This window comes from Garra rufa, chromosome 1, assembly GCF_049309525.1.
Source record: "Garra rufa chromosome 1, GarRuf1.0, whole genome shotgun sequence".
Lineage (NCBI taxonomy): Eukaryota > Metazoa > Chordata > Actinopteri > Cypriniformes > Cyprinidae > Garra > Garra rufa.
Genome location: NC_133361.1, coordinates 70,553,354 through 70,577,397, shown reverse-complemented (window position 1 = coordinate 70,577,397; position 24,044 = coordinate 70,553,354). Strand labels below are relative to the sequence as shown.

At 38.0% G+C, this 24,044-nt stretch overlaps 1 protein-coding gene across 1 annotated transcript in view; it reads right to left on the bottom strand.

Annotated features, from left to right (window-relative positions):
- The window catches only part of LOC141338793 (uncharacterized), a 203,415-nt gene extending 181,757 nt beyond the window's left edge, over window positions 1-21,658 (bottom strand). Inside the window, exons 1-2 of the mRNA XM_073844413.1 lie at window positions 21,289-21,658; window positions 17,116-18,291 (exon numbers count right to left, since the gene is read on the bottom strand). Coding sequence (XP_073700514.1) covers window positions 17,116-18,071 — 956 coding nt within the window. The 5' untranslated portion in view covers window positions 18,072-18,291; window positions 21,289-21,658. The remainder of the gene's footprint in view (window positions 1-17,115; window positions 18,292-21,288) is intronic.
- Window positions 21,659-24,044: the final 2,386 nt, after the last annotated feature.

The window sequence follows — 24,044 nt, the reverse complement described above, 5'->3', positions numbered from 1 at the left end:
GAAATTAAAATAGCGTCATACAAAACCACTACAATAAGTGCCCTCAGCGATGGCGTGAGGGCATTTATTGCTCCTGTGGATGAGGAAAATCTCACTGTTTGGGACCGGGAGGGCGTACATCATAAATTACACCCTGTCCCACAAATTTGGACGGGAGTGTATATTTCTCAAACCCAACTCGAAGAAATTGCAAACTGCTTCCTTCGAGTTGCCAGAGGAGGCAGAAAGGTCAGCGAAATACCTCCTGAATCCACCAACTGCCCTGCTGTCTGGGGAAGAGCAGGACCTATTCACAAGAGGAGGGTTCATCTCGCTGAAGGGAGAAATTGAAAAAAGTGAGCAAATTTACCAACATTATTCAATAAATTCAACTTTTTTTTTTTAAAGAGTGCCTCTCCCAAACTGTATTTCTATAGCCACAAATACGTTATTTTTTATTAATATTAAGATCTAATATTAAAATCTGCAATCATTTCATTGCATTTTTGTGCGATTAACTGATTAAGGTTTTAATACAGGTTGAATTAAGGTAATGTTTTGTTTAAAGACGCATTTTAATCAGATTCACAGCCAATGTTATTTTGATTATGTCTAAGCACTAGTAACTGTATTCACTTGCATTGCATTAACAATCCTACCCTTGTGATCATGCAGTTGCAGGTCCCCAGGATGACCCGAGTGGCTGATGGAGAGGTCCCCATGGTGTGGCCAGGTGGTGATGGAGGTGTCCCTGTGGCGTGACGGGGCCCTGGTGGAGCTCAGCCTGGGAGATCACATTGAGATTTCGTGCCTCAAACCTTCTCCCAAGCTGAACTCATCCAGCCATTCAGCTGTGGAGGTACACAACATTATGCATCATGTAACCTAATTATTCTCTAATTGATCTTTCTGCGTCTTCCTACACTCCTGAGTGTGTACCAAGTGTATATTCACTGGTAATAACTTATATTGGTAACACTTTAGAATTAGGCACTATTAGTTAATATCAATGCATTGACCATGTACAGAACTTGTCAATCTGTTACACATAATGTTAGTTAACAAAATACAACAGTTCCAAAACTTTCCATTTCATAACGTTTTAGTTAATGTTGAAATTAACAAAGATAAATAATATATTCTTCAGAATCATTTTTCTTTCTAGATCATGTGGTCAACTCACATTAATAGTGTTCATGTAATGACATTCCTTTGCTGAGACTTCCGTTTATGTTATTATATTTCAGAAGACTGTAGCTGAGCCAGTAAAGGTGGAGCTCACCTTCATCGGGGTGTTGGAGGGAGACGGAGGTGCCACAGTTCTGCTGTCTGATGCGTATGAGGAGAACACAGTCCACAATATATATATATATATAATATTTTTTTATTAATTGTTTTATCACTTATTAATTGTTACATTTTTTTTTAAGTTTTTTCATTCAAGAATTGTTCCTTTTAATTAATAATAAAACGTGTTTAATACATTTTGCTTTAAGTGTTTTTCTATGCTTTCTATAAATGTAAATTAAATAATCATTAACGTAAGTCTGATGCATTGCATCACCATTCATCAAATTTTCATTTTTGGGTGAACTATCCCTTTAAGACAACAAAAAAAGAGACAAAATCAATTTATAAAAGGCTATTTTAATGCAAAATAAAAAATACAATTTGCATTAATAAATGTTAAAATATACATGTATGTGTTTGTGTGTGTGTGTGTAGTAAGACAACTTTCTTCTTTATAAACTCATAAATTTTAGAAGTATGTTTAACAAAGTGGCACGAGTAAAGATTCTAATCCTGTCACGTGAGAAGGAGGAGATCTGGGTCCAAATGCAGGTAAGTATTTTTTAATGAAAATAATAACAAAACAAAACCAAAAGGCCAACATGGCACAACACGACATAAACTGAAATACTAAATAAACAAAACCAAGAACACGATCAAAGGCCAGGATTCAGAAACACAGAAATACACACAAGACAAAAGACAATGCAGACATGAAGCAGGAGTGAGAAATGAGAGTTCTTATACAAAAGTCCAAATGGTGAACAGCTGTGAGTGAATCAGTGTTAATGACAAAACAGACGTGAAGAATCAGGAGTGCAGTGCAAACAGCGACCTCAGGTGGCTGAGGGAAAACCCACAGCCCCGATCATGACAAATCCAAGTAGTCTGACTTATTTCCTCTTCATATAAACCTATATTAATTTGAAACTCACATAACATTTAAGATATACATTTTTATATATACATATTATATATATGTAAGTCTGACAACTTTCCTCTAACAACCCCCTATCAAGTCACAACATTTAGAAAGGGTTCTATAGATTTAACTGACAACTTTTCAATTCATATAAACCCATATTAACTTTATAAACTCACATTGTAGATGCACATAAATATATGTAAATATCAAGTCACAACATTTTCAGAAAGGGTTCTAAATGTAGGGTCCTTTTCCCAAAATGTGCATATTGTGATAAAGTTCATTATTTTCTGTAATGTACTGATAAACATTAGACTTTCATATATTTTAGGTTCATTACACACAACTGAAGTAGTTCAAGCCTTTTATTGTTTTAATATGGATGATTTTGAGCATACAGTTAATGAAAACCCAAAATTCCTATCTACCTACATTACAGAAAATAATTAACTTTATCACAATATGCTAATTTTTGGAAAAGGAACTGTATATATTAATCTGACAACTTTCCTCTTCATATAAACAACATTTTAGAGAGGGTTAGTTGTTGTAAACTTGTTTTTAATAGATATGTATAACAAATCAACATTCATTTTATGAAAAAATAAGGTGCCTTTTGCATTCAAAATACATGAATAACAAGTGCAAATGAATTCCCTCCGGGTCCGGATCCGGACCGGAGTCCGGACTTTGAGAAGTGCTGCTGTAGACAATAGACTGCAAAAATTCCCACACTGGTGCGCACTGCTTCGGAAAATGGATGTCCAACACGTAAAAAAGTTTAAAGCATGTGTCCACAGCACAGATAAGTGTGTTTCGCTGAAGTGCCTGCTTGCCGACAACAACAAAGGCTTGATGGCAGTTACTGCAATCCCAAAGCCCAAGGACAAAGGGGAAGGGTTTTGCGAGATCAGCCTCCTTTAGGTACTCAACCATGTTAGTGCCAACCTGTTAAAAACAGAAGAACGTTAAAAACATACAAAAATCACTTTACACACACAATGCAGCATTAAACAAAATCCAATCCATGACAAATAATTAATTTAAAGCTCTCCTGAGCTGATGTTTTTTCTTAATTAATACTGTAGTCTGATGTCTACTTATGATATTTGTGTGGTTTTTACATAAAAAATTCATAAGAAACAATAAGTTATATGTTATTTTATACCCTGGTTTTGAGGTAGGCTCCAGAAACGATCGATTTTAATGGGCGTCTTACATTGAAGACTTTGAAGTAAACGCCTACAGCTCTGTGATTGGATAACGGTGCGTTCACACCGGATGCGAATGAAGCGGCAAGCGCTAGTGATTTACATGTTAAGTCAATGCAAAGACGCGAATAGCCGTCCAGCGGCGCGTATTGAGCGTTTCAAGCGATTGCCACGCCATTCGCAGGAGTTCAAAAATCTGAACTTTGGCGAAAATTCGAGCCGCATTAACCAATCAGGAGCTTGCTCTAGTAGTGACGGAGGCAGAAATCCCGAAACAACAATGGAGGACAAAATCACCGTTGCTGTCTGTGGTTACTCGGAGCTGTACAATACATCTTTGGACTTCTGTATAAACAGGAATAAAAAGGATTTGGCTAGGAAGAAAGTGAGTGAAGTGGTCGGACAATCTGGTTAGTTTTAAAAAACGCTCTTTACTCAATTTGACCTACATATACATACATATTGAGACTACAAGCAAGCTAAAGCTGGCAAATTGAGCTCATTCAACTATTTTACAACTACTTTCCCGCTGACGAGTGGCAGAAGCCCCTCCCATGACGCGAATTTGCGTCTGTTGTGAAGAAAATGTCACGCGCGAGTAAACTCAAATGTTTTTTCCCAAATGTTTTTTCCGGTGTGAACGCACCATAAGAGTTTTGCGTAGTAAGTTACGTTAGAGTTTCTGTGAATAGACACGCAGGCTACGAGTAATCAGGATCAAGCGGTCTTTTACAGTGCAATATTGACACATACTCATTACTCACATTAAAACACTGAATATTCCTGTCAGATCAGTTACTGATGAAGCAGTGTTGTTTTAAAAAGTCAAAATCCCTGCAAATGCAACGTTAACCTTTTGTTTACACAAGAATCACGTCGAAGTGAACAGACATGCTGCATTTAACTCACATCAGCTAAAACATCTAATTGCATATAATATATAAAGACACGTTAACTACACGACTCACCAATTCACATATTCCAGAGGAAATGTTGATCAAAAAGACATTTTCATTAAAAATTGAATATAACTTAGACAGGAAAAGGCTGTAACGTAATTACAACAGGCATACCTTTACCGATTAGCAAACCAAAACGAACCGAAATAGATTATACTTTTTAATACTGTTAATGTAATGTGAAACGCCAAATTTGGTATATTTTAGCATTTGTTGATGTACAGTATTAGTTTCATACATTAAAAACCCACAAACATACCTTTTCTGTCGTCGCTGAAGGACGGTTGTTCCTTAGGTGATTCAAAATGGCCCCAAAGGTAGCGCTTGGCTAGTCGAGTAGGGGGAGTGGCTTACTCTCTTAACTGTCACTTGATTGGATAAAATCAGTAACCCAATGTTGGGTTACACAAAAACAATCCAACACTGAGTAATGCCTCGTTTCCACTGAGCGGTACGGTACGGTACGGAACGGAACGGTACGCATTTATTTGCGTTTCCACTATCAAAAGTTGTGAATGGTACCAAAATGCCGAACTGTACCGTACCACTTTTTGGGTACCCTTCCGTTGTGGTACCTAGCACAGTGGAACGGTACTAAAGGGTGGAGCTAGACTCACTGCAGAGCGTTGATTGGTTGACAGAGAATCGTCACTTGCGCGTGCTACAGAACGACAACGCAACACAAGAGGCGCCATTTTTAAAACACACACAACACCTTGCAAAACAATGCCACCGCGAAACATAACTCGCGAATGTCCTCCATTGATGTTTGCGGTCTTAGCTTTCTTCTTTGCGCGAGAATGACGTCAAGCTACTTTCCGTCATACACCACGTCTATCAAGTGACGTTATCACTACTTTCCGGCATACACCACGCCTATCAAGTAAGGGTACTGTCGGCAGTGGAAACGCTAGCCAATTCATGGTTTTCCGACCCGACCCGTACCGTACTGTACCGTACTGTACCGTACCACTCAGTGGAAACGAGGCATAAAACAACCCAAATAAATGACCCAACAGGCTTAACCCAGCAGTTGGGTTATGTAGTGAATTTTACAGGAGACTCAACTCATTTTAACTTGGCCCACATAGGGATGCCAATTATGTAGTGAGTTCTGCTTTCGCCCACTAGGAAGGCGAAATAGTATAGTGATGGGTACTCGTATCACCGATGACGTTATGATTCTTGGATCACATGTCACTTAATGTGCGGTTATGAGTACATCACATAAGAAAGATTGGTGGGATATCTAGCTTGTAGAACCTCTCACTGTATTATCAACACAAGGAAGACACAAGTGTAATAAAATAAATTTATTAACGAATGATAGACAAGAGTAATCAACTATTAAATGAATACAATAAATGCAAAAGGAATAAAGTGCATAAGATGCATAAAATGTGATTCAGTTGGGTGTTACTATGTCATAGCTATGTTATCTTATGGAAAGATAAACTTTTGCTACTCTGAAACAAATAAGGTGAAGAACCTTATTTTGCATCAAACAAATAAATGAGCTATTATTTGTTATCAACTGCAATCAGCTATACAATATCTAATGTAAATTAGAAAAATCATATACTGATAGTACACAACAATGCCAAGGTCTCTGGAAGAGGATTGGAAGTGATATTTACGTTCTCTGTGGTTGATTGAGCAGTCCGGTAGCGGTGAATTCTTCCACTGGTTGTGCTGGGAGCAGTCAGTGGGAAAAGGAGCAGGAATCCGTTTCGACAGCCTTGAGCATGAAGCGCTGTAGGATGCTGTTCTCCTGGAGCACCAAAGGGTCCTAAGATCTGGAACACGCAGATGTGGCCCTGGTGTAGGTGCTGAAGGCCCTTAGCTTGGAACACGCAAGCAAAGGTACCTGAAGTGAAGGTTTGCTTGCTGGAGCTCAACCTTGTTGCAAATGTCTGTTGGTCTTCTGCCTCTCTGGGCTAGAGACTCAGAACTTGTTCAATCCGCTTTGTCTCTCTCGGATGGAGACTTAGGACGTGCTGCATCTGTTGTTGCCTCGCTGGACGAAGACTCTGAACGTGGAAAATATCTCTTTCTTCACAGACAGAACGTGGTCGCATCTGCTGCTGCCTCACAGCTGGAGACTTGGAGTGTGGAGCATCTGTTTCTGTCTCTCTGGACAGTGGGCTCAGAAAGGTTGTGTCTGTTAGTGTCTCTCACTACATAAAGTGTTAGTGAACTCACTACATAATTGGCATCCCTATGTGGGCCAAGTTAAAATGAGTTGAGTCTCCTGTAAAATTCACTACATAAATTGGCGTCCCTGGGTGGGCTAGCTTAGAATGAAATGAGCCTCCTGTTTTATCAACTCAAGTCAATACACTAAAGATAACAATAGAAGTAACTTTAGCAGGCAACTAAGTCTTTCACTGAGTCAAAACCCAATTGCATAGCAAGAGTGTTTTCCTCTAAGCCTGATTGATAGTTTCCCTGCTCAACTTTGGTACAATTTATGAATAGGATTTGTTGCAAAGTGTATAGAATTGTGATTTTTATTGCTGCATAGAACTTGCAGATATTTTTCCCAAAATTGTTGTTAGCCCAGTTGTAATTGTTGATTATAACTAATTGCTACTAGAAATATAGCATAGAGTTTCCACCTTGTAAGTCTATTATAGTTTCTAGAATTCTTTTTTTATGTGATCCTGTCAGGTAAGGGTAACGCCCTCTGACAATTTATAGACGCATGCTAGAATTCGCACCCCTTGTCTGTGTGTGACATTCGTTGTCCTAATAGCTCAGAGCTACTCACACTTGTGGTGAACTTTAAGAGCTAACTAATACAGGTGGTGTATTTATTTATTATATACATACACACAAGTATTTATATACTAAATAAATATGGCTGACTTGACCACTGAAGCAGTGAACCAGGCCTTAAAGGGCGCTTCACTAATAAAGCTTCTGTCCAGCCTAGCACTAAACTGGCCTATCCAACCAAACCAGGCCATAGACAAATTAACCCTTGCCCATGACCAGGATAAAGATAGGGATTTAAAGTTTCAGGAACTCAAAAACGAGTTGGCTGAGTTGCGTAAGGACAATTTGAAGTTAAGAGCTAAAGTATGCAGATTGTCTTCAGATACTAAGTTCTTACAGTCTTTTACTGATTGTCAGGAAGTAGAGCTGAAAAAGCTGAAAACTGACGTGGCCACTCTGCAAACAGAGTTGACCCATTCCCATAAAGACATGTCAGTACAGACAGAGAGATTAAGTGCAGTAAATACTAATCTGAGTGAGACCAAAGCTGAGTTAAGGTCAGCATTGCTTGAAATTTCTGAGCTGAAAAGGCAACAAGAAATTAGACGCAAGAATTGTGATCTGCTCACGCAACAATCTTCTAACTAAAACGTTACTCAAGTCCAGCATAGGGAACAGTTGAGTAGAGTACGAGCTGAAGCTTCAGCTAGAACATCTGTGTTAGCAAATAAAGATGGCACTGCAGAACAGAGATGTGAAGTAATAGGAACAAGGATGAGTGAATTGGAAAAACGCAGGCACCTCCCCCACAAGCAACCTGAACCACAGAAGGTGCATACCCACTCCACCAGTTCAGCTGTGAGGGAACCCCTGGTGAATAATCTTTCACAGGGACAGTCTTACCAGAAAAATGGTAATTTTACAGCCTCTAACAGCCTCGCCATGAGTGCTGATTTCACTCACTCCTATAATGCAGCTTCTAACTCCACCCTAGGTAGAAAAGCTAGCTATTCCTTACCTGAGTCTCCTAGCACACAGCCATCTAGAGACAGCCGCCTGCATATTCTTAGAGAATTAGCACGTGACATAGATGTGTTTAACCCTGAGACTTCGGATAACAACATAGAGTTGTATTTGAAGGATGTTAATGCAGCTTTGACATACTTCCCTGAGGCAAGTATGGCTGACAAAGTCTTTCTTCTGAGAAAGACCACCACACGAACCGTCCATGGTTTCATAGATAGACAGAGCCCAGCTATCGCTAACAATTATGACGAATTGTGTAAAGCCCTTCTGTCAGAGTATACTCTGTATCAGAACCCATCTGCCTCTCGTTTCTCAGCTTTCCGAATCAAGCAAGGCCGTCATGAATCTCCCAGAGAGTACTATGAGCGCTTGAGGAAAATGTATTTTGCTGGCAGAGATGACCCCAGGGCAGAGGAGGATGTCATGTTTAAGAGTTTGTTTGTGAGTAATCTATACCCAACTGTTAGAAAACCACTCATACTTCTGGTAGATGTTGACCGTATGTCTGCAGGAGAACTGAGACAGCTTGCAGTGCGAGCATGGGACAGTGAGAGGGTAGGCACAAACAGGAAAGACAGAGAGCCAGATACATCTGTGCTCGAACCAGGAAATGACTGTAAGGCTCCCCTGCAAATGGAAGTGTCAGAACTTCCCAGGAACAGGTTTGTCCATTCCAGCAATCTCCAGCAGAACAGCCAGAGCCCTAGGTTCTCAGGTTACAGGGGACATAACAATCACAGACATGCCCCCAGAAAGGAGAGCAGGCAGTGGGAGGACAGAGAGCAAAGACAGAAGAAGGGTAGAGATGGCTATGAGAATGGCCACAAACATTGTAGTAATTACAGAAGTAGGAAATCTAGAGGAACTGATAGTAAGGATGCTGAGAACTTAGCAGAGATCCAGCACCTACTTCGTAAAGCCCTCAAAGACCTCAAGTCAGAGGAGAATACCTCCACTGACAGACACCTGGTCTTCTCAGCATAACCAGGTCGGGGCCCCTCCCCCTCCACCTAACATCAGAGTGTTGACAAGAGACATGGGGAAAGGGGGGGTACCCCATAGTTGAACAAGGTCTATCCGTGTCAGCAGACACCCAGTCCTTGTATCACACAAGACATCACCTTCAACCAAAGAAGGGTTCTTTACTTTCCACTTCAGTTTGTTTCTAGTTTAGACTTTTCAGTAAGTGTTATAACCTACAAGGTTATAATTTTATATGCCCATGACAATCCCTTTGGATGTCAGGTAAAGGGGGGTCAAGCCCCTATGAGACTACTGATCAACTAGTTTACTTCCCACATGTAAAGTAAAACATTGCAGATCACAGTCAGTGTTGTTCTAATTTGTTGTTGTCAGTTCTAACCAATCTCCCTTATAAGGCATCCTTCCGAAGAGAGGTATAGTTTGATTGGACCTGTGAGGCAGCCCTCTAGAGGCAGCTGCAGATTTTAGACAGGACACTCAAATTTACAACCTCGACTGCTGGTCAATATACAGCCCCTTGAGTCGCACCATTCACTGGGTAGCCAGGATAATGAATGTCATACAACATGACCACTCTCATTAATTGGTCTGTATATTAATGCAATATATACTTATGATTTGAGTGAGCTTTGCTCCCAATAATTAGACAATATAAACAATCTTGTCATTTGTGGTACCAAGCGAACAAGTTGAGGATTCTCTATTCAGGCATTGCAAGGAACTATGTAAACATTGCAGGTGCACGTAGCTTACAGCTTCAAGAGTGCCATACCAAATTATGTCAATCCAGACATTTAAGGAATTGGTTTCCTGCTAAATCTGCCCAAACAGTTTTGATGTTTACTCTTACCTTGATACTTCTTTAGAGATCTTAAACATAGCCTTTAAATTATCTTTAGGACAACTTTTCCTTACACCTATAGGAACCTTCTCTAGAATACTTCTAACTTGTTTAGAAATGATTCTAATGACCCTTTCATTTAGTTAATTTAGCTCTATATATAACATATTGAGCCAAATTGTACTTGAATGCCAATGGTCAGATGGAGGAGGTGAGGTGTGTGTGTTTGTTCCTGCTGTTCCTTTTAGTGCATCGCCCAGATCAACGACTTCAGGTCCTCGATCAAGCCGATCAGGGGGGATGTAGTGGACCACGCATTCCAGGGCCCAGTTTATGGCGAGGGCCCCTCCCTGGCCACAATAGCGGACAAATGTTTGCTACATTTTGATTGGATCTTGGTGGACTAACATAAGCAAACTGTCCAACGCCATCAGATAAGGATGCCAGGACAACTGCCAGACACCTCTTAGAGGGCAAGAAGAGACCTTTGGGACAAAAACCCAGGGACGCCGAGAAGACTTCCGGTGGTGAGTTAAAGCGCATGGCCGCTTAATTTTGCACTCCCGTTTGGTCGGAGTATATTTCCCCATCTTAAATGAAAGTAAGGGTTATTTTTTGATCAAATTGACGATGGAAGGGGAGAAGCATAAGAAGGGCAAAGGAAAATTGTTCGGAAAAGTGGAGAAGAGTGATAAAGTTGCGATAGAGGGCCTAGCCGTCGAGGAACAAGGCGAGTGTGATGGCGGCCGTGGTGAAAACTTGAAGCCAATAGCCGCGGGATTGGAAGATAGCGTTTCTGTCATCCGCGCAGACATAAAGCTGATGGCGATGAGCATGAAGTCTGACCTGAATAACTTCCGAGACGATCTGAAAAAGGAATTAACGGACATAAGACAGGAAATCTACCAGAAGCTCAGCGAAATCACCACCGACCTAAAAGCTACGAACGACAGAGTGAGCGAGGTCGAGACCAGGATAACCGAGACTGAAGAGTGGTCCGCGGACTTTAGGGAGGCTTTGGACCAGTCATTACAGGCGCAGGAAAAGCTACAGACGAAGTTAACGGATTTAGAAGCACGTTCAAGGCGTAATAATCTTCGCATATATGGTATTGCGGAGGGCGCTGAAAACAACGACATTTTTCAGTTCATTGAATGTTTTCTTAAGGATGAGCTGGATCTTGTTGGGATAACGCCAGATCTGGGTATACAAAGATGCCACAGAGCGCTCGGCCCTCGCCCACCCAGCGAGGCACAGCCAAGGTCGGTGATTGTGTATTTCCAAGAGTTCAAAGTTAAAGAAACGGTGCTGCGGGCTGCGTGGAAAAAGAGGGAAATTTTCCACAGAGATAGAAGGATCTATTTTGATCACGACTATCCTGCAGAGACTTTGGCAAAAAGAAAAGCGTATACGCAGATCAGGAGGATTCTCAAAAGTAAAGGAATACGGTTTCAAACTCCACCACCAGCGAAATTACGAGTCTTCTTTGAGAGCGGCCCGGTTACCTATGAAAGCGCGGACGAAGCTGCAGAGGATCTGAAGAAAAGGGGATTCCAGATCGACCACGGGAATACAGCAGAAGCTGAGGTTCTGGAAAAAGTACGGAAGAACGGCTGGCAGCGAGCAACGAGATCGGCAAATCGTCAGTCCCGTCAAGATTGGATTAAAGAAAGGCTTCGAAGCTTTCACCGCCCAAGATAGACGCGGAGGTAAAATGACTAGGAGATAAACTACCTACAAGTGATTAAAAAATACTGGACAAACATGACAGTTATTTGTCTTGGTTGGTTTAAGTTGTGCGATGGGACAACATCGAATGCCTTTATTGTGAACGACTTTAAAGTCTCTATTTTGACTGTTAGACTATTTTACTCATCTTCGTATTTTATTTCACTTATTGAACGTAAGTGTTAACAACGTGTTTACTTATATTTAAATTCTTGATTCGCGACTGATTAGAATAGCCCTATAGTCTTAAGGTTGCTGACCGACAAATACGGGAAAGACTTTGACATTCGTAAGTGCACACAAAACACCCTAGAGGGCGCTACAGGTTGCACTACAGAGGGGCTCCGGCTCTCCTAGCTGGACGGTTCCCCAACACTAAGAAGTGTATATTACTTCATGATGGAGGTCCTTTTGTGTTTTTTGCTTTATCGGTTATTTTTTGATTGTGATGTTCTGGTCCTGTTCTATAGTTCAGCTATTGTTCAGACTTGGTCACCGATACTTTGTACCTTATATACAATGTTTCAATTTACATCTAAATGCATTTTCAGGAATATAAGGTGATTACTCTTAATGTAAATGGCTTACACAATCCAATTAAGAGAAGTAAGGCTATCGCAAAAATGAAAAGGGAAAAACTACATGTCATATTTTGGCAGGAGACCCACCTTAACAAAACAGAACATGAAAAACTAAAACAGAAAGGGTTTAAGAATGTGTTTTACTCATCACATAAGAAAGGAAACCGAAGAGGGGTAGCAATACTAATTTCTAACAGGGTGAATTTTCAACTGACCGCTGAAATTGCAGATAAAGAGGGTCGTTATATTTTAGTTAGGGGTCTTTTAGACCAAAAAGAAGTTACGTTAGTTAATGTGTATGTCCCCCCTGAACAGGACAATTCGTGTATTAGAGAAATCTTTCAATTAATAGCCTCTGAGGCATCTGGAATTTTAATATGTGGAGGGGATTGGAATACTCAGCTGCAACCTAAGCTTGATTCTTCTAATGTTCTAAAGAGGCTAACTCCCAGAGCAAGGATAACAAAGAAAATGCTGATGGAGTTGGGATTGGTTGACATATGGAGGGAGTTTCATCCAACAGATAAGCAATTCACATTTTATTCAGGCAGTCAAACCACCTATTCAAGAATTGATTATTTTTTTATTTATAAATCAGAGAGATACAGGCTATCAGACTGTAAGATAGGTTCCAGAGATATCTCTGACCACTCGCCTGTCTATTTGACTATGCATCTAGACAACAAAAAGAGAGAATCAATATGGAGACTTAATACAAGTATTCTGAATGATAGTACATGCAAAGAATATATCCAAAAAGAAATAAAGGACTATTTTGATAATAATAATAATGGGGAAGTTTCGCCAAGTATTTTATGGGATGCTTCAAAATCAGTAATTAGAGGTAAACTCATAGCCTTCTCTTCACAAAGGAAAAAAGAAAAATGCAAAAAGCTATTTGACTTGCAAGAAAATCTGAAGGCCCTGGAAAGAGAGCATGTTGAGACAAAGAAAGTTCATGTGCTAAATCAATTAAACAAAGTTAAGAAGGAGATAAACAAATTATATGAGGAAGAATTGGAGAAAAAAGCTAAATTTGCCAGACAGCGCTATTATGAAATTGGCCCAAAGGCCTTGAAATTACTGTCGTGGAGGTTAAGAAAGCAGCAGGCAGAAAGTGTTATATCTGAAATCAGAGATCCTAGAACCAAAAAAATTTGCCATAAACCAGAGGATATTCACAACATCTTTGAAAATTATTATAGAAATCTATATAGTGAAACAAATACAACCAGCTTTACAGAAATAAGTTCTTTCTTAGAATCGCTAGATTTACCATCCATAGGCGAAGTACAAAATGAAGCCCTTATGGCAGGGATTACAGCAGAGGAAATAGGGAAGGCAATTTCAAAACTCAAAGTAAATAAAACACCAGGATCAGATGGATTCCCAGCCGAATGGTACAAGGCTTTCAAAGATCAATTAACTCCCATGCTCCTCGATTGTTTTAATTATATGTTTCAAGGAGGTGAACCACCAAGAACATGGAGCGAGGCAATAATCTCAGTAATTCCTAAAGAGGGCAAAGACAAAAAGGAGTGTAGTGCATTTAGGCCAATTTCTGTATTAAACATGGATTACAAATTGTACGCATCAATATTAGCTAAAAGATTGGAGGATATAGTGCCAGAACTAGTGGACTTAGACCAGACGGGATTTGTACTCGATAGACAAACGCAGGATAATATTAGGCGGGTGCTGCATGTAATTGATCATGTTACTAAAGAAAATACCAAAGCTGTGATACTTAGTCTAGACGCCGAAAAGGCATTTGACTCAGTCAGATGGGAGTATTTATATTTGACAATGAGACGATTTGGCTTTAAAGATGAGTTTATTAGATGTATTAAAATTTTATATTCCTCACCAAGTGCTAGAATTAGGATCAATGGCCACCTTAGTCAGAGTTTTAGATTGGAGAGAGGATGCCGTCAAGGCTGTCCTCTCAGCCCTGCCTTGTTTGCTTTGTTTATCGAGCCCATAGCACAGTCTATAAGAGATGAACAGAATATCAAGGGAATAACAATTAGAGGTTTAGAACAAAAGATTTGCCTGTATGCTGATGATGTTCTTTTGTTTGTTACGAACCCAGAAGTCAGCATTCCTATATTGATGTCAAGTCTACAAAAATTTGGCACATACTCTGGATATAGATTAAATGTCCAAAAAACACAAATTTTAAGTTTTAATTATTCCCCTCAGAAGGAAATTCGGGATAATTTTAAATTTAACTGGAACTCCACAAGTATTAAATACCTAGGGATTTTAATAACTAAAGATATCACTAAATTATTTGATAACAATTATTGTCCTATAAACAAGAGCATTAAATCCGATATAGATAGATGGTCTCAACTGCCTTTAGAGATGCATAACAGAATAGACACAATAAAAATGAATATACTCCCACGACTCCTATATCTCTTCCAATCCTTGCCAGTTGAGGTTCCATTAAAACAATTTAGAGAATGGGATAAACTGATTTCAAGATTTATTTGGGCGGGTAGAAGACCAAGAATTAAATTTAAAACATTACAACTAACTAAAGAGAAAGGGGGGAGAGCACTCCCTTGCTTATTTGATTATTATAAAGCGGCCCAGTTAAGACCCTTGACATATTGTTGCAATTTAAAATATGTTGCAAAATGGAAGGATCTGGAAACCTCACAGATACCTGTACCATTGCAAGCATTACTGGGCTGTAAGGTTCTCTTTAAACACTTCAAAAATACCCTAAATCAGTGGACTAGAGTCCCCTTTAGAATTTGGTTTAAAGAATGTAAATTTCCGCTTCTGGAAAGACAATCCAGATTACTGAGATGGGTAGCTTTTGACCCTGACTTTAAACCAGCGAAGATTGACATGAGGTTTCAAGCTTGGTATAGGATGGGCATCACAACATACAGCTCAATCTCTTCAATGGGAGAACTAGAAAGTTTTCAGAAAATTTCGGAAACATACGGTCTAGAAAAATGTGATTTTTTTAGATACCTACAAACACGGACCTATTTTAATAATATGATAAGATGTTTGGAGAAACATGAATCCAATATAATTGATATATTCATTAACATTTATAAACATAAAGACAACAAAAATATGATATCAAGGTTATACACGTCAATTCAATCCACTAATGAACATTCAACAAATGAGATTAGATTAAAATGGGAGAGAGAAGCATCCCAAACTATCTCAGAGGAAGAATGGGCGAATATCTGTTCTGCTCAGGCTACATCTACCAGTTCTGGAATATGGCGGGATTTCTGTTGGAGAAATTTTATTAGATATTTCATAACTCCCAAATTAAAACTTAGACATACTGGTAGGCAAGCTGAGGGGTTGTGTTGGAGGAAGTGTGGGGAACCATTGGCAGACCACTTCCATATATTTTGGGGCTGCCCAATCGTTCAACCATATTGGCAAGAAGTAAATCAAGTGATGAATAATATATTTGGTGATGAAATAACTTATAATTTCTCTACAATTTACTTGGGTAACTTGCCATCGAGTCTATTAGTGGAAGATAAATATTTATTAAAGATACTTTTGGCTGCCAGTAAGAAAGCCATCACACGAAAATGGCTACAGACTGAACCCCCTACAAAATCGGAGTGGCTCGAAATAGTTAACAATATCCAAAATATGGAGAGGATAACACTATCTTTACAACTTCGAATGGACAAATATTTGCAATACTGGGATAAATGGATTGTGTATATGTCTTCTTGATCTGTATGCTGATGGATAAGTATGTCTTTATATGTAAAGTTGTAAAGGTGACCAGTCAAATGTTCTGATATTGTTCTTTTTTCTGTTCTTTTTCATTTTTTTTTTTTTCAATCCTTAAAAAAGAATAAAAATTAAGTATAAAAAAAAAAAAAAAAAAAAAAAAAAGTAACATAAAAACCCAGGGACGCCAATTTATGTAGTGAATTTTAAAGCAGAACTCACTTACATAATTGGCGTCCCTAGGTGGGCCAAGTTAAAATGAGATGAGTCTCCTGTAAAATTCACTACAGTTAAAAAAACAAGCCAACATTTTTACAGTGTATATTCAGAGGTATCTTTGTATGTACGTATACCCGACTATTATTATTACTCTTGTTTCTTTTTTTGTAAGAAAAATAGGACAATAATTTGTAACAGTTTTTTATTCTTCAACAACGATTGTTTTACAATAAAGTTTAAACCTAAATTGAGGCACTGACAAATGACGGTCATTGCGACATGGCAAAGTGATGGTGCTAGGGAGCCATGTGCTTTTTAAAATTTTTTTATAGGTTTAACATTAGATTAACAGCTCGGATTATACGCTACTTTGACATGAGACATAGAAGACCGGAAATGCTAAAAATTTAGTCAGGCGTGACTTCCGCGTTCAGAAAAAAGGTCTACAAGACAATCCTATAAGACAATTCCTAATACAGTCCTTTAGGAATGGTTCCAAAATATGATTATTAAAGCCTTCCTCAAAACCGCCAATGTTGGTAGTAGAAATGAGCAAGCAACTGATGTGTGCAAATTAAATCCATACACACTGATGTTAAAATGCTAACAGTGTCCTTTTATATGCTTCAACCAAAAAAACTGTGTACTTCCTGTGAGATCTCTCTTCAATTCATGACATTCAAATGTGAAGTTCTTACACCGTAGACAGAGTCCATTTGTCCATAGTCCATATTTCAAGTTGACACGGTAAAGTGTACCATGGACAAAACACATTGCTTTAAAATGTGAATTAGAATTTCATTGTAGAAGCCCTGTATAGGATTCCATTTGGAACCCTTAATAAGGCTTCTTTTGATTATGAATCTTCATGTGCTTGCCAAGGCTTACTTTTTGAGTGAAACTCTTTCCACACTAGTCACACGTGTAAGGCTTCTCTCCAGTGTGAACTCTCATGTGTATGTTAAGGTTTGCTTTACGAGCGAAACTCTTTACACACTGTTTGCATGTGTAAGGCTTCTCTCCAGTGTGAACTCTCATGTGTCTGTTAAGGCTTTCTTTACGAGTGAAATTTTCTCCACACTGTTGGCAGGTAAAAAAGCTCTCCAAAGTGTGAATACGCATGTGGTATTTAAGTTTTGATTTTCCACAGAAACCTTTTCCACACTGTTTGCATGTGTAAGGTTTCACTCCAGTATGTATTCTCATGTGTCTGTTAAGGCATCCTTTTTGAGTGAAACTCTTTCCACACAGTTTGCATGTAGAAGGCTTCTCTCCAGTGTGAACTCTCATGTGTCTGTTAAGGCATCCTTTACGAGTGAAACTTTTTCCACACTGTTTGCACGTGTAAGGCTTCTCTCCAGTGTGAATTCTCATGTGTCTGTTAAGGTTTTCTTTACGAGCGAAACTCTTTCCACACTGTTTGCACGTGTAAGGCTTCTCTCCAGTGTGAATTCTCATGTGTCTGTTAAGGTTTTCTTTACGAGCTAAACTCTTTCCACACTGTTTGCACGTGTAAGGCTTCTCTCCAGTGTGAATTCTCATGTGTATGTTAAGGTTTTCTTTACGAGCGAAACTCTTTCCACACTGTTCGCACGTGTAAGGCTTCTCTCCAGTGTGAATTCTCATGTGTTTGTTAAGGCTTTCTTTACGAGTGAAATTTTCTCCACACTGTTGGCAGTTAAAAAGGCTCTCCAAAGTGTGAATACACACGTGGTTTTTAAGATTTAATTTTCTGCAGAAACTTTTTCCACATTTTCTCCAGGTGTAAGGCTTCTCTCCATTGTGAACTCTCATGTGAATGTTAAAGTGTCCTTTTTGACTGAAACTTTTTCCACACTGTTTGCATGTGTAAGGCTTCTCTCCAGTGTGAACTCTCATGTGCCTTTTAAGGTTTTCTTTTAGAGTGAAACTGTGTCCACACTGAAAGCAAGTGGAATTACTCCTAGTTCCTGTATTTTGTGCTCTTTTTTGTTTAGAAGTATTTGCAGACTCTAAGGAACAGATTTATCTCCAGATACAAAATTATGAAGATTCTCTAACTGATCTTTCTCTTCGGTTTCATTCAGTACTTCCTTCTCCTCTTTCAGTGCTGTTAGGTCTACGGTGGAAAAACAAAGAAATAAACGTTAACCCCAGTTTAATGGCACAAAGCAACTGGCATCATAGAAATGCTAGATCCTATACCATGGTGTCCAAACCCGATCCTGGAACAGTGTTTAAGTTGGCCTTTATACAATTAATTAAAAAAAAAAAAAAATCCAGATAATCTAATGATAGTGTTTAGGAAATCTATATAGAATGATCTCTACTATTTTATGTATCCTAGGGGATAAAAATCATCAAATTGAATTCAAAGAGATGAGGGAAAATAAGAGAAAAAAACTCCCCATTTAACTATCAAATAAAAAAAAAAATAAACTTCTGAGATTTTATTTAGGGGGCAGTTATGTTAGCCAATTATAAAAATGGGCTGTTCCACTGATCATTTAAATGGAAAACAACCCAAAACTGACTGTCACAGGATGTTCACTCATAAATCACTAAACTTTTTCTGTAAAAAACTTTAGTAATATTATAATTACACTTTAGGAATAGGAAATAGTTTTGCACCAGTTGAAAGAGAAACAGTCAAGTATGGTGAATTGTGCTCTGCATTTAATCCATCGAAGTGCATACACAACAGGAACACACACCTGGAGCTCCTTATGCCCATAAAGTGGGCCAATTACAATGTTGCATGAACAGTCTGTGCATCTGACTGATGGCCTGCAAGTACGTTTTCATATTTAAAGAATTCAGTACTGACTTTTCAAACACTAGTTTGCACGTTTGCAACAAATGCCTATTTTATAATGGGTTTTATCATTTCTGTCTCGATGCGCCAAGAAATGGTATCACAACATGGTTAGGGGTGTAACATTTCCAACACACGCTTGAGGTATCCGGCCAATTCCAAAGCACGGATAGCTGACCAATCAGAGAACACCTCGGTTTCCATCAACAGTGAGTTTTGTGAAAATTAAAGCCTCTCAGAAAGGGAGGGCAGAGAGGAGCAACAATAATGTACAGTATGTGGAAAATAACATGTTTTTAAACCTCAAACTGCATAAACACATCACCACTTGATGCTAAAAAGTGAATAACAAGTCACCCATAAGATTACTATTGTTTTGAATGTTTAAGTGCAGTTACTAAAAAATATTACATGTTTATTTCACATTTGACAGCAAAGCACTAAACTTGAGTCGGGAGGCATGCAAAATTTTAATTTCGTTGAAAAGTTCTTGAATTCCTCTCCCAAAATGTCCAAACCCTGAAACTAATGATGTAATAGCATTGGACATGACTTTAGCTAACACTACTGTTTCTGCATCAGCCGTGTTTTATCTGTTCATAAAAGAATTCAGTAACACTTTCTTTGAAGCCCATATTTATAATGCATTATATGGGCATGCTTAAGGCACTATAATGAATTCATAGTGCATTATAAAAAAAATGTATAGTATGTTGTATCATAAAACTGTTTTAATGTATTGTAATTTTTATTTATTTGCGGTTATAGCTTTTAAGCATGTGATTATCTCCTCATAGTTATAACATAAGTCTCATATATTACCATGTCCATGTTACGCATGTCACTTTACCTGAAGCATACAAAGAGCACTTCTAAGTATTAATAATAATAACAATAATAATATCTATCAAAGAGCCAAAAGTTAATGTATCAGATGAATGGATAACATGACACGTTTGTATTATTAGTTAGATTATTTTGATGGCACCCTTTAGACAGCTTTTGATAAGTAACTATTCAACTGCATGACAGCTAGCAATAATTATTATTAGTAGTATGCTAAATATATTCTAACACTGTATTTTAATGGTTCCCCAAAAGACAAAACTGATATGTAACTTTGCAAGTTTGTGAACCTTCTACCTAGCCAAACTTAACCTAAGTCGAATAATACTACTAATAAAGGAGTGTTAGTGTAGTTGGAAAGTTGCTTCTAGTCAGTAGACTAGGGGGCCTATCATAATAAAATGAACTATAATGTTAAAAAAAAAAAAAAAAAAAAAAATTGTAATAGGATATAGTTCATTAAAAATTGCGTAGATATAATTAGCCGCCCATTGTGTCTAATAAATAATCATAATCTTAAAAGTTAGAACCCCAAATACTCAAGTACTTTAGTATACTGTAATTGTTATGATTATTTATGAGAACATATTATAAGATTTTTTTTTTTATGATGCATTCATTACAATGCCTTAGAAATACTTTATAATGTATTATAAATAGGGGCTTCATAGAAAATGTTACCAAAAATGATGTGCAGAATTAGGGATGCACCGATATGTATCAGCCGATCACTTGCGTGTTTTGTCAGTAAAGCCGTTTCTGTAATCAGCGGTAAATGCCATCAGGTGCGTGATTTCACGTTGAGCCGTATATACTACACACAGCCGTTGTTCACTGAGGAGCTGCGCACATTCACGCTGATAATGAACATTTTTCGAATTTGCACAGCTCTTCGGTAAACAACGGCTGTGTGTAGTATATACGGCTCAACGTGAAATCACGCACCTGATGGCATTTACCGCTGATTAAAGAACCGGCTTTACTGACAAAACGTGCAAGTGATCGGCCGATACATATCGATGCATCCCTATGCAGAATTTAAATGTTTCTTACTAGATCTGGAAGTGCTTTTGCTGCCCCCCCTGCTGAAAAAAAAACAGCTAAAACCAGCCTAGGCTGGTTGGCTGGTCTTAGCTGGTTTAAGCTGGAAATGGCTGGTTTTAGCTGGTGGTTTCCCAGCCAAATGGCCAAAACCCCTCTAAAACCAGCCTGCCTCCCAGCTTTGACCAGCTAAAACCAGGCTGGTTGACCAGCTAAAACCAGCCAACCAGCCTAGGCTGGTTTTAGCTGTTTTTTTCACCAGGGCCATCTATACTTTAACAGACTGATCTGCTTTAAATGTTGTTTCTATTACAATTAACTAAATCTAAAGCAGCTTGAAACTCAGTATTAATAAAACTTTGAAATAATGTACAACAAACAGTCATTAAAGATGAATGAAGATTAAACACCAACCTCCTTGTTCCTCATGTTTTATTTTCAAATGTTCAGGTTCCTCTTGTTTTATTCTCAAAGGTGCTGGTTCCTCCTGTTTTATTCTCAAATGTTCAGGTTCCTCTTGTTTTATTCTCCAGGTTTCTATGTCACTCATGTTCTCCTCACTCTCCACTTTAACAAACATCTTCACAGCAGCAGATCTCAGATCAGCAGATACTTCTCCAGATATTCCTGCTCGCTTCCAAACCTAGTCACAGCTGTGAGGATGAGGATATTACAGGTATTTACTGACCGAATTCAAAAACTGTATTTTTTTTTTTTTTCTGTTTACATAAACTTTCTCACAGGCTGAACTAAAACAGAATCACAACAAAACAACAGAGAGCAGTGAAACTAATCTTCTTCTTCTTAGGTTTAATGGTGTTTGTCAAACAGAAGTGTGTGTGTTAGTGCCACCCGCTGGACTGGAGTGTGAAGCGCCGAAAGAAGGGAAAATATTACGGGGATATTACTGTGCGTGTACAAGTGCGCTATTTTTTTTTTATTTTTTTTTATTAAAAAAAAAAAAAAAAAAAGCCGATCTGCACAAATAAATGAAAATGACTTCAAATTAAGACTCACATCATGGTATTTGATCAGCATCAACAGTCTTTGTGAGTGAATATTAAAGGAGAAAAAAAAAGAGAAAAATATGCTTTCCTAGAATATAGAAAAAAGTATTTATCCCACAATGCCCCAACCTCAATCTAGTTTAACTCAGTCCCTACAGGATGGACAAGTACAAAAACATTTGTTTCTAACTTTAGATTGAACAGAAAAATGTGTCTTGATTTCCATTTCCCATCCTCTCTGCCATTCCTTTATTAAACTTGATGACCTTTTCTGCATCTTTAATTGGCAAAAACCATATCGACATATTCAGCTGTTACTCATCTTCCTTTTTAACAGTGAACAGTTCAGTTAATAAATACAAGATACAATACCTGCTTTACAAACTCAATCTCTAGAAGTGCATTCATGTTACATAAGAGTAATGATTTTAGTGAAGTTACAAGTTTTGAAACCAAAATACCTGCAACATCCAGTTAGACCTGTAGTAAACTCAGAAGAGAAGATCAGGAGACTGAGTGAATCTTCATCAGATCTTGATTGAGATGTTGCTGTGTGACGCTGCAGTCATCCAGACTGACTAAACACTCAATCGCTGGAGTTTTAGACAGATTTCAGGATCGTCATTAGAAGATAAAATATGCAAAGGATGTGAGCAGTTACAGGAATTTGCCCAGATTTACAGTGACTCTAATCCAATCAGCAGAACTATAGACTCATTATCACAGATATCAGGGAAAGTCTCACCTTCAGCCTCTGCATTCATATTTAACTCAGATATTGATCAGAAACAAAGACACCAATTAAAGAAATGAGGCAGAAAATTCAACAGCCAATAAAGACAAAAGATGACACTTACCATCATTTCACATTCATTTTCACACACTCCTAAAGCTAAATATATTTATTTTAAAATTCAAATGCCATTTATCTTTCTGCTGAGTTTCTAATGCTCTTTCCTGAATGTATTTTGCAGTCATTATTCTTTAGACACATCTGTTTTAAATAACTATCAGCCAAATTCTGTGGTTTCTTTAACCTAAGGTACTAGAACCGTTTGTGTTTGGTATTTTCTAAGTATTTCTGAAAAATTTCAGTCAGGTTTTAAGTCCATTCATAGCACTGAGTCACTCCTGACTCTAATGATTTTACACAACTTGTATCTTGTAAATCATGAAAATCCAAATAATGTAGAATATCAAGATTTAATAAACATGCTCAAATCTAAATAACTTCCATTCATATTTTTCATGAATAGTAATGAAGTACTATGTATACTCACAGTTGACTAAGTTTAGGTATAAATAAAGACATTCATTTTCCTTTATAAAGAAACTTGAAGAATTAGGTTTATATAATCAATATTTGTACTTTCAAATAAGAAATATTTACTTTTTAACACAGGTACATTAAGCAATTTGTTAAGGCAAATGTATGATTGGATATTTATTATTTATTATCATTTCATTGTATCAATCTACGGAGCGGGAAACGAGGAGACGAGGAAACGCAGGAGTGAACTTAAAACAGTCTTTAACGGACAAACTAAAACACAACTCAGGAGTAAAACAGGAAGACATTCACTTGAAGGACGTAAGACATCGGAGGAGAAAACCACAAACAGAACAATATTAAATACTCAACTAAATGAATGAAAGACAAGACACTCCTGAAATCAATGGAAACAGGAACAGAAAAACCAAATATAGGCATTAGAAAACATCAGGGAAAACAAGGACAAGGAGAACATGGAAACAAAAACAAACACAAAGAAAGTCCATAGGTGTGACAATCATTACTGTTAAAGACACAATTATATTGGTTGAAATGAAATTATTGCCTAGGAAATTCAGCAAAAGGGTAAATGTTCATTTGTAAATGAATCTCTTTTGCTTCAGGTGTGTGTGAATACAAATCTGTGATGCTCTCTATGTTTCTGCCTCTTTAATTGTTGTGATTGTTAATGCTAATGAACACTTGAGTAGTGTGTGAATGTCTTTCCCTGATCTCTGTGATCATCAGTGCTATAGTTAGAGTTTAGTATAGAACTGCTCACATCCCTTGAATAATGTGTTTAAGCTTGTGGTCTGAGAGCTTTGTCTTCATCTGTAAGAACGGCCTCCTGAAATCTGTCTTAAACTCCAGTGATTGAGTGCTTTAGTCAG